General features: G+C 36.2%; 1 protein-coding gene across 1 annotated transcript in view; it reads right to left on the reverse strand.

Annotated features, from left to right (window-relative positions):
- The window catches only part of PRIM2 (DNA primase subunit 2), an 89,016-nt gene that overhangs the window by 22,847 nt on the left and 53,394 nt on the right, over nt 1-12,775 (reverse strand). The window contains exons 8-9 of the mRNA XM_014892784.2: nt 9,756-9,828; nt 8,623-8,808 (exon numbers count right to left, since the gene is read on the reverse strand). Coding sequence (XP_014748270.1) covers nt 8,623-8,808; nt 9,756-9,828 — 259 coding nt within the window. The remainder of the gene's footprint in view (nt 1-8,622; nt 8,809-9,755; nt 9,829-12,775) is intronic.

Here is a 12,775-nt window from a genome sequence, read left to right on the forward strand (position 1 = left end):
AGCACCTTGGGTTTAAAAGGTCAGGCAATACTGTTTAAAGTAAAACAAATTCTTACAAGTAAAAGGTAAAAAAGGCTTTGCTTTGTTTTTATTCTTTCTAGTGCCCAGAACTTCCAGTGTGTCAGTCAAAAAACAAATTATATGGAAACTGAAAGAAAGTAGTATCAAGTGAAGTTACAGATTATTCTTCTGCCAAAAGGACGTGGTGCAGCACCCACTCTTGGAAGGGGTGTGCACGTGTGTTTATGTATTTACATTTACATAAAGTTGTAAGTTAACAGTACCTGTTCAGTGTTGATTATGTATACAGCATATCTTCAGAAATGGTAAAAAAAAAATTACTTTCATCTTACTTTCCTGAAATAAGTGGAACATGTAATCTTATATTCACATCTGATTTTTCATCATCTGACTTCTTATGCATCAACCAGAATCTAAATGTGCTTTGTTTACTTGTCTAATTTGGAGCCAAAAGTAAAACAAACTATAAGAGAAACAGCCACAGAACAAGTCTGTATTTTTTTGTTTAGTAAGGAGATTAGAGCAGCAATACCTACAAACATATTTGTGTGACAACTGTGAACAGTGTAGATGTTACTGGTAAATCTCTTCGCAGTGAAGTCATAATTTTTAATCCATCAGCAAAGCAGAAATGATATCAAATGCTTTGTAAAACTTGTTCTATTAATCATATCAGGCAGCAACATCCACAAATGCAACATGGCATGTTATTTTAATGGTAGCAACTCCATACTGTTATTTATATCTAAGTCCTAATAAAAATCATTATCTGATGCAAACAACTTTAAACAATTCTGATTCAATCTCACGATGCTTAATTAAACAGGAAAAAAAAACCAGCTATCTCTAGCTCTGATTAGATGAGCTAATTTTCTGCAGTCTTTCCAGAATCACTATGTACACACGACTAAACACAAGTAACACTGACAATGCTAACAGGCACTTCCCTCTAGCCATGGTTACGTCTTCACAGGCATTGCTAATCATCTCTGCTTCTGATACAGCAATCAAGAATGTTGTCCCAAGTTCCTTCCTATGATTTGGCAGAATTTAACAGGACTCTGTAAGAACTTATTCAAGTGTGATTACAAAAACACAGAACCATTTATGTTAGAAATGACCTTCAAGATTTGAGTCCAACCATAAATTTAACACTGCCAAATCCACCACTAAGCCATGTCCCTCAGTACCCTCCTTCTTGGAGTACAATCAGATGCAACCCCTGTAAGCATGTTTTCCAGAATCCACCACAGATCTCCTTCCTACTGCTGTAGTCAGTAGGCACACCAAACAAAGTGACAAAACCAAAATGCAGACCAGCGTGTCAGTAATCCACCAACAGGACTCCAACGAGCTTTCAAAATTCTGAAGCACTCCACAAGAGAAGGGAACAGAATGCTGGCAAGCATAAGCAATGCACAGGACATACAGGACATGAAGGAAACAAAGGACAAATTCCCACCCATAAAACATAACTTTAAATAACAATACATGGCAGCAAGAATCTTGCACAGACTTAATATACATACTGTGATAGCCACAAAGCCAAAAATCCCCAATTTTAATGGCTATTTAAGCTTATTTTCATTCAGCTAAAGAAGGGTATTATGATTTTATGATTCTATGATTCTAAACTCTGTGGCCAAATGACAGAGGTTTTTCAAGAAAACCCTAGATGTCAGGCTCAGCTCCAACCATTCATATGGAACCAAATGATGAAGAATAATAGCTGCCCACAGCATCAGCCCTCAGGATTTTCAGTTATTTTAGTCTTACTCCTCATTGCATATTAGCAAACTACCACAGCCAAAGGAAAAGAAAAAAATCTTTTTCCAGATACAACCAACAAGTATACTAGTAATTCAGCTTGACTCAAATGTAACACCAGTAATCCATCTATTAGCTTGAATCCATGCTTTTAATTCTCATGCCTGGGTGTATAAATTTGTACTATAAAACAAATTCACTCAAAATGCCTCTTCTGCATATTGCTTATTAAAATACAAAAGGGACTCCAGACTATTCTCTTTAGCCAAGATCAAGGCAGCTAATCGATCTCAGCAGCCATCTGTCTCCATGTGAATATGACTTTCAAAACCAGTTATGTCCCATTTGAACAACACACTTGTTCTCCTCCAGGCTTCACCTTGTATGCAAAGCAAACACTAACGAAATTATATGAAAGGAGATCTCCTGATGTTTCTCTCACTGATATTAAGCTGATTTCTGGAAACCAATATGCATAACTTTTTAACTTGGTGTTCAGTGCATCACTGTCCAGAGGCTGTTCAGTTCCTAACAACCATCTCAATATATAACTCAACATCGTGGTTGAGTCACTTCACGTTACACAAATACTCTGATTTCATAGACTTGGCTTTCTTTGCTTTACCTGGCTCTTTTCTTTAGCCTTTGGAGTTAAAATTCAAATTTGAATTTTTACTTCAAGCCTACATGGCTAGGATATAGGACTTGGACCATCTGCTTACTGTCTTGAGACCCCTAACAACAGCACATTACTGTATTTTTCTTTGAACTTGCATTGAAAGAAAAAGTTTAATGCAAATTAAACAGTACATTTGGGAATAAAAATGAGTCATGCAAATCAAAAATTCATTTTCATGTTTCTTCTGACAATCAAATCACTTTTAGCCTGTTAATAAAGAAAATTCAAGAGCTAACTTTGTAGAATACAAAACACATTTTGAAACACACTGTTTGAAACTCAGTTACATTACATAAGTATTGCCATTCCACATATAATAATGGTATGAATGGAATGTAATTTTGCCAAAACATTATAAAAATTATTCACTCAAAATCTTTAAAATTCATTACAACTAAAGTATGAAATCATAAATTCCAAATAATTGAAGACAAATATAATAAGTGGTTCTACTGAAGCTAATTTTTACAATCATTGGTGGAAGAAAAAAAAACTTCATGATTTTATGGTAAGTTTAACACAAAAATACAATTTATTCAATAATGTGAATATCTAGACCCTTGATAACCACTGAAAGCAACAACAATATTCTTTACTATATTAACATTTTGTTGACACATGGCAACTTTATTACCATGACCTAGTCCTCCACTGCAGAATTCAGGAAATAAGGTCTTATTGCCAATATATGCTGCATTTTTAATAAAATTTTGGTTTATATATCCTAGAAGAGAGAACATCATCTTCTTGAAGTTCTATTTTAGTCTTCATATATCTCAGGAGAATTCAAGCCTGGCCATCATTTACATTACAGTACTACTGATGTAAATTTTTTTTTAAATTATATTTTAATCCATATAGAGAGATTTCAATTTTATCTTTATCTCTTAGATGTTATATATTGTGCCTTGCTGTCCAAAATGTCACTCTAGCCTGTAGATTTGTAAAGCTTAAATAATTCAGGAATAAAAATAGCAGATAACATTCAATTAGAGAATTATAATTAAAAATGTGGCAGAATAAAGATCCTTTTCTGATTTGTGAATCAAAACGTTCCTAAAATAGTAGCCAGCAAAACCCAATACAAAGGGGGCAAGGAAGAAAAAAATGTCCAAGGGCTAAACAACCCACAAATCTCTCTAAGAAATGAGAAAGTAAAATACCAAATCCAAATGTAACCAACTGATAGAGAAAATATTCCTGAGGATTTGAGCACGTGGAGGTTATTTTAAAGAACCACCATATCATCCACGCATTATAAATTGCACTGGGGATAGTTGTATGTGCTCAAAAGCACTGACCTGAAGATTGCCAAGTGCCTACATCTACTTTTGTTTAAATACACAGGGTTTTAAAAATAATATAATTGTATAGACCTACAAAGCATTACAGCATAAACTCTTCTAATTTACATCTATACATTTGTTTATTCCATACTATCTTGTCTCCCTCTAGTGTCTGGCTCTCATAAACACGGGTTTGTACCTGGATTTAGCCCTGTCTGCAGAATCACAAGGTAATTCAGGCTGGAAAGGACCTCATGAAGTCCCTAGTCCAAGCTCCCCCTTCAAGGAATTTCTGGTTGACCTTGGTGGAAACATTCATCACCATCTTTTTGCAATCAAAGTAAAGGTCACTCTTGAATCCAGGCTCAAGAACCTCCTAAGATTATTTGGAAAAGAAATCAAAAAGCCAAGAAAATAAAGTCCCTGGAACTATAATTTGGGATGTACTGTCATCCCAAAGTTCCATTGCTTTTTAGCAGAGTAGGAGACATATTTCTTTGCATAGTGATGCAGTATATGGCTGTCACATCATCTGTCCTCAGCTGCATACATGATCACCGTGTGTGGAAGAAACATGTAGAATACATCAATGATCAACTGAAGTTCAGAAGGTTCATTGTGAAGGGTTTGCTTCCTTACAATAACAGACTCTGAGCAAGGTTGAATTTGAGTGAACTTTCCTTTTCCTTCTTCCAGCAAAACCCCTGTCATGAGGACCTTCACTAGCAAGAAGAGACGAAGAGGCATACCTCAGACAATCAGAAAACAACCTGCTCCTTGCCATTTGCAATCAACTGCAATAGAAAACAATATGCCCTATGAAACTACAGTCAATTAATCTGGAAGACCGAGTCAGGATGAATAAGAGGATTTGCAAGCCTGAGTATCATCACATCTCTGAAGAAAGAGTCCTACAACACAGGGGCTAAAGAGCCGTGTCTCATTTTCCAGAAGATTTAACAATGAGAAGAAAGCTGTTCTGACACAAGGACAATTTTGTAACTATAGTAATACTTCACTTTTGGAGATTTATTGGATAAATAGACCCCCATACTCTTGCACAATTTTAAGATGCCCTTCAGTAGCATATGCAACGATAATTATAACTAGTGCAATATCAAACTGCAGTACCAAAGGAGCTACTTTTCAACACAGCAGTGTATAACTAGCAACTGTTACTTCTGCACAGAGGTAAAAAACCAGAGTACTAGAAGAGGGTATTTTGTACCACCCTACACCAATTACGGCTAAGAAAAAGAACATGTATAACAAGTATATGTAGCAACAGAAAGCAAAAAGTGAGGAGCTGCCTTAAAGCTTTCCTTCAGTACCAAAATCTCACATCCAGGCTATTAATTGAAGAAGTAACTGAACAACACCTTAAAGAAACCGATTCTGATTTCCTTCTTACCTTTGTTCAAAATACTGCATTTTTTTCAACTCCTCCTTTTCCCGTTCGCAGGTTAATAAAAAAAAATCTGAAAACAGTAACAATCTCCACTATGACCTCTGTTAGAGGATTTTATTTTCAACTATGAAGGCATTTTTACACCTGTAGTCTAATTATTTGTCTTGTCATCTCATTACCTTTGTGTATTTTTAAATCACATTGGAGTTACACCCCTCACACCATTTTTTTTTTTTTTGACAGGGTCAGGAGTCACCTTTTAAGCAAGAACAGTAAAAGAATCTAAGAGAATCAATATCTGTTCAGAGTAAGATTACAATTTATAGAAAAAAAACCAGTCTTAAAATAACACTGAAGTTATGAAGCCAACTGGCACAACCACTCATTCAGAAGTAATGCATCTACTCCTATTTGGCAGTTGATCCTTTTATCTGAAAAACAACAATTTACAATTTAGGCACACTTAACCTAGCAATTTGCAGAGTAATTTTAATTGCAGTGCCTAAATTAGAAAATGTTTTGTTTTGCCTTCTGCATTTGTCCCTGTCGTGAACATGCCAATACACGACCATTCCCTCCCCCACCCCACCAACAGAGCATCTCTACCAGTTTCAGCACTTTCTTTGTAGGTGTTACTTGATTTTTTTTCCCCCACTAACTAAATGGTTTCACACTTCATTCATACTTCATGGATTCCTCTCTAAAGGTAAAATAAAATTTCTTAAAAGCTTTTCCACAGTGTTTTTATCAATGAGCCCTGAGGTATGCCTGAATCAGTTATTCAGAGCACAGGAGGAGTTCTTTTTGGTGGAAATTGTCCATATGCCTATCCTCAGCCTGGAGGCCATGCTCAGCCAGCTGATGTGCTCATGCTAACTTCCTTCCTGCTGAAGACTGAAGTTGTGTGCCAAGAATTCTTGGGATTGAAAATTGGCATAGATGTTGCAGCTATTAAAGACAAAAATGAACAAACAATTTTGAAATCATAACCATTTCCAGCAAATTGAACACTCCCTCTTTGCAATATAAGAGTCAGTAGGTAATACATCATTAACCTTAATCTTTACAAAGTATCATGCATATATCTTCACAATGCTCCAGTAAAATGAAACAGTGTAATTAATTATCTCCACTCTACAGGAAAGGAACAATGGCACAAATGCCAGAAAATAAAAATGTCAAAAGAAAATAGCAATAAGAATTGTATTAATCTTCTTTTTTTCAGGACATTAAGCATTGTATGACACCACTGTGAAAAATCACAGGCCACCAACCTCAGTTAGAGGCATGAAAAATTGGTTTTCTTTTTTATTCAAGATTGAAACTGGTTATCTAGAACTTGAAAAGGAACAAAATTACATGGAAGAAGGAGCTTTTTAAAAACGCAGTAACCAAACTCCTTGTTTGATTCACAGTGTGCTTTCTAACTCTTGAAGCATCATAAAACTTCATTTCTAGGGCCTATCAACAGAGATTCCATAATAAAAGGTCATAACCCTGTGACTGAAAACAGGGTCCACAGTGCATACATGTCTTCATACATGTGCATGTACACATTTGGTCAAAGCACAAGTAGGTGGAATCACATGTGCTCTCCCAATATTTTTTGAAACAGAAATAACAAATGTGTGTCTTTATACTGTTATGATTTCTAATAGTTTGTTTTTTTATTCTTTCAGTTCCTTTAAGCATGGGATATGGCAACTGAAAATTCTTGATTTTCCTGAATTTTCAACTAGTGTTGTGGGGGTTGATGCTGGCTGGATGTCTGGTACTCACCCATGTCTATTATTCCCCTCCTCAGATAGACGGGGGAGAGAAAACACAACAAAGGACTCATGGGACAAGATAAGCACAGGGAGGGATCACTCATCAGTTACTGTCACAGGCTAAACAGACTCGACTTGGGTAAAGTAATTTATTACCAATCAAATCAGAGGAAGGAAATGAGAAATACAAACAAATCTTAAAACACCTTCCCCTCATCCCTCCTGTCTTTCAGGCTTGACTTTGCTATTTATACAAGATACAGGGCGAAAAATAAAGTTGGATAAAATGAATTATGGTACTTACGCCTCTTTCAAGACCCAGAAGATAGATCAACTTGTGTGCAAAGTTTTTGGGAAGGAGAAAGGGATTTAAAGATATGATTCCAGTGAGTATCTAAATCTCTGTTTAGCTAGTTCTTTAAATGTGATATGATTTAAAAGGAGATAGGTAATTTGTTAAAAAAAAACCTTCAAAACACATTTTTTTTACAGAAGTCTCAAGAACATCTCTTTAGAGTGGCAGTAAATGTTGCAGTGGAATTAATTACTAGTTGTATTGGGTTTATGTAGCCAGGTTTTGGCAGTGGATGGGGCTACAGGGTTAGGTTCTGTGAGAAGCTGCCAGAAGCTTCCCCCATTGTCTGACAGAGCCAAAGCCAATGGCTCCAAGAGGGACCCCCAGCAGGCCAGGGCTGAGCACACAAGCTGATCTATCTTCGGGGTCTTGAAAGAGGCATAAGTGCATAATTCATTTCAGCCAACTTTACATTTTGCCCTGTATCTTGTATAAATAGCAGTGGCCCAGAGAACCTAAGATAATGAAAGATTGTCTACCAAGCACTTCAAAATACTTCATGGTATTCTGGAAGGCTGAGATCTCACAATATTGAACACAAAGTATCACACTCCACACAAAACTGAGATAAGGTCTGAAACTCTGCTCTAACACATATAACAGGCCAGGCAGAGAATGCTGAAAGAGGAAGCTTGCTTCATTGTACCTGAGCTGTTCAAGATAAGGAGCAGTTCAAAATCCTTCAAAAATCAGACATTACATCTTCCTCACCCACAATATTCTCAAAAATATTGGCAAGAGTGAGCCCAATGACTAATATGTCAGTAATACCTCCCATTGCACTGAACAGTATTTTCTCACTATTTCCTTGGACATATTCTTCTGTCCCTAGTTGCTTCTTTCATTCTTCAACTGTAAATTTGCTAAGGCAAGACTACTTCACACAGAGATGTCCAATCAATATTTTTGAGATGTCCAATTAATATTTTTTTAATTAAACAACTATAAAGGCTAACCTTGTCTTTCAGGCAGTACTGGGTTTGGTCACTTATCTGCTTGGTGAATTAATTTAGTTACACAGTACCTGCATTTCATAAAGGACACTGGTTTCCCAGTAATTTACTGGTACGGTTTTTCTAGTCCACATTTATAAAAGCCTCTTTATAGCTTACCTTTGTTACCAATAGTTCAGGTCAATACCCAACAAAATGACTAAAATTATAAGCAAAGAGAGAAAAAAAAAAAAAACGCCAAAACTTCTCTCTTTAAAATACATTATTGTACCTTTTGCCCAATTTCCTACTTCAGAAATCATCTATTCAAATCTCTAGCACAAGGTACGCAGCAACTACACCTCCACATTTACATATTGAAATGCCTTTCATTTGTTGAATTACCTTATCTGCATCGACTTTTCCTCTGATAAATTCTTTCTTCCAGAATTCCAGTGCCTGTTCCAGGGTCAGGCCGATGCCTTTTAGGAAGAGCCCATACTGCATCCGGCCTCCGTGGCGGAGGTGGTGGCTGTCACGGAGCGCTCTGTGCAGCTGCCGCATGCACAGAGGGAATGACTTCACAGACAGCTGACAAGACAAGAATCGCTGTTCAAGGCACACTGATCATTTCATTTGTAGGATATATATTTACTGTGATTATTAATTAGCTCCGTTTGAAAATGCCAACGGCTGGAAGAAAAGATATGCATGCACAGAGAGTCTTGGGACTGAATTCATAACACAAGTGAGTCCATAAACTATCCAATTCAATAACCATCTCAAGAACAAAATCCAGAGGACAGTCATACTACCTCCTCTATTACTCTGTCTCCAGCTATAAAGTAACACAGGTTTAATTGCTGTCAGGAAAAATATACTCATGCTTGCATTACAATATTCCTTGACTGCTTTATTTTAGCATCTGGAATGGCAAAATGACCTTTGATAGAGTTTTAGGGGGTTGGGGAAGGGAAGGGGATTTTAATTCACTGCCAGAGAAACACCATTATGGTTAAGATGGACCCTGAAAACATACAATTCCTAAAATTCAGATAAAAGAGTTTTAATATGTCTTTAACAGACTCTGTACAATTTATGCATGGTGTTTTACATCCCATGTTTTACTTCCATTTTATTTACTTCCTTGTTTTCAAAACCTCTCCTGTAAGTCAAAAATTTTAAAAAAGCATTGAAAAGACTAATACTGCAAGACAGTAACCATAAACTAAACATCATGGTTCGTAAGATTGTTAAATAAAATTTTGTTAAATTCTGCTTATAATTATGTTAGGTATTTGTAAAAGTACATAAAATTGAACAGCAAATTAAGCATTTCACTGCAACTTCACTCTTATGAATCCTGATTGGATGCATTTTCAACTAATTCTGCTAAGTTTTGAACTTCAACACTATTTCATTCAACAGTTACAGAGCAAATATGAATAAAAAGAAGATAAATTTAGTTTGTACATAGAGTACTTGAATTTAAAAAGTTATACTTCAACATTCTATATAATTCCAGAAACACAACTTACAGCATCAATTTGCTCTAGAGAAATTTTTCCAGTGTTCTTTTGAACGCTGTAATCTGGGCCAACGTAAGAATGGCTGAAAAAGAAAGCAAACAGTATGGCATCAGCTAAAGCAGTTCCAAAATACTTTTAAATTTACAAATTTAGAAAGAAAATAATTTATCAATTATATTATTTCATATCCAGCAAGACACCAAGTAATTAGGACTTATAAAGCCAACATTAGAGCAAACATAGCAAAGAAACCTCTTTCCCTTTATCTGAAAGGAGAGGTAAGGGATCATATAGGATTTAGATCAGAGAGACCACTGCAGATCATCTAGGCCAACCCCTGCTCAAAATGGTGTTTGTTACAGCAGGCTGCTTAGGATCTCATAAAGCTGGGTTTTGAGCATATCCAAGGATAGAGACTCATAAACTTCTGAGTAGCCTGTTCCAATGTTCAACCACCCTGCCAATATAAAGTGTTTTCTTATATTTACATGGAATTTCCTGCATATCAGTCTCTGCACACTGCCTCTTGGCCTATCACTGGATACCATGGAGAAGACTCACTCTTTCTTCACTTCGCCTTTTCAGACACCTATTTACATGCACTGATAAAAAGCACACACACATTTCCTGAAATTTATCTCCTCCAGGTCAAACAACTCGGTTCTCTCAGTCTCTTCTCATGCATACTGGGGAGCCCAGGATTGGACACAGCCCTGCAGATGTGGTCTCACCAGTGATGAGAAGAGTGGAAGGATCATCTCCCCTGACCTGCTACAAGACCCCTTCCCAATGCCATACAAGAGGACTGTTAGCTCTCTTTGCTTCACAGATACCCTGGTGGCACACAGCTTGCTGTCCAGCAGGACCCCGAGGTCCTTTTCTGCCTTCACAGCCGTTCAACCCTCAATTTATACTGGCACATGGGGTAATCCCCTCCAACGGCAAGCTCTGCTATTTCCCTTGGCTGAATTTCACAGGGTTCCTGGCAGCCCATTTCTCCCTCCTGCCCAAGTCCCTTTGGAAGGCAGAGCATCCATCTGGTACAAACCATTCTCCTCATTGTAAATCATGTGAGACTTGCTGAGTACACACTCAACCAAATAGTGCCAAAGCACACGTGGGGCATTAACAACTAAACAATGCTCTGTAATCTTCAATTGTATGCTGTTTTCATTTATTTCTAAGCTTTAGCTTCCTTGACAGAGGTCTATTGATATATGCCAAAAATAAAATACTGCTCTACAAATTCAGATAATGAAGGTAAAAGAAAGTCTACAACTAGCTAATATTCTCCTTTCTCATGAGCAAGATGAAGCAAAATGAATCACAGATTCACAGGAATAAATAACAAAGTCACCTGCCTGTTCACTGCCAGAGGTTGATTTTCAAGTTTCAAGGTCTGATATATTTTGTTCATTTTAAAGGAACTTCGAAAAGGGCTATTTGGAAGTATTTGTATCATTTTTTTGGCTGGTAACAAAATAAACTGTAAACAGTCCCTCCATTTTCAAAAGAGCAAAATGGAAGTGATTTACTAGTTGTATAATATACATACCCAAGGTAACATAAGAATGTACAAAAATACCAGTTGGCATAAATGTGGGGCATAATATCCTTGGTAAAGTACCTTCTTTTGGAACCTTTCTTTTTCCAGTATTTAAAAAAAACAGCACAGACAGGACTGATTGTGATACTGAAGGACTGTTCCACTTATATAGAACAGAGCATACATCAAAAGAAATTTTCAATTTCCCAGTAATTACTCCTAGAAAGCACAGCTTATAAAAAGCTAACTTAATTGCTCTTGATCTTCAAATTGAGAAAGGTACACCACTGAGGCATATTTTCACAATCCCAGTAAGATGTAGGGTAATAAAATCATGGAAGGTTATTGGCATTCAGAAGTACCCCCAGCTATGTAACAGTAACAATAACATTGCAATTCTTGTTTTCATTCATTGCTCTTGAACAAAGTTCAGTCATTTGTAACTAAGCAGTGATACAATGAAAGCTATTTTTCCCATTCTGATTTACACTAAAAACAACAAAACATAAAACTCTTCTTATATAATAAAAATTATGAGACTTTTAAAAATCAAAATAAAATGACAGGGTTTGGGAACAGATAGCTCAAGCAGTAGAGCACTGTAGAAAATAAAGAGCATGATTCAGCAAACTAGATATGCATCCCAACTCCCCATGCAATGCAGCCATAATGGAGCCTCAACACTTCCATTTCTAATTTATCCAACATAATTTCAATGATCTTAATGCTAAGAAGTTTCTGTTCAAAAACAGCTTTCATTGTTGACATCCAATATTGAAGTAAATTTCTATCTTTAGAGACACTAAAAATTCTACAAAAACAAACACCTGAGTGACCTGATCTAGCCAGATCTGCATTGAGCACAGGGTAGATTAAATCATCTCCAGAGATTCACTTCAGGCTAAATTATTCCATGATTCTAAACCAGCTCGCTCTAATTGTATGGACCTTATCCTCCTACATGACTGTAGTAAGAAAAGTCTCCCACATAAAGTGGTAAAAAGCAATCATATATATAAGAAAGATACCAGAGTTCTCTGCTTACCCTCTTCTACAAATAAAGTAAAAAGCTTATAAATATATTTATTTATATATACATACATACACACAACTAAGAGGGAGGCAAACTATTTACTCTAATAGCCCACACTTTCAGCAATCTACATAGGTCCATTAAAAGAACAAATTATTACTCCATTCATCAATGACAGCAAAATCTTCCAAGAAGAGCAGGGAGCATAGAATATTTGCAACGAGGAAGGCCCATGTTCTGAGAACTGTAATTTGGAATCTATTTTGTTCATAAAGGAGCTTAACAACTCTGTATTTGCTGTACAAAAAAAAATTTATAAAGGTTACAACTATTTTTGTTACTTAGAAGCAACACTAGTTCTATAAATTATGTTCCATGTCATTTATAAAACTTTTGTTGAGTTGAAGAATTACTTTTGGGGTTTTTTCCAAAGCAAATCACACAAATAAG

This window comes from Sturnus vulgaris, chromosome 3 (assembly GCF_052056855.1).
Source record: "Sturnus vulgaris isolate bStuVul1 chromosome 3, bStuVul1.hap1, whole genome shotgun sequence".
Taxonomy (NCBI): domain Eukaryota; kingdom Metazoa; phylum Chordata; class Aves; order Passeriformes; family Sturnidae; genus Sturnus; species Sturnus vulgaris.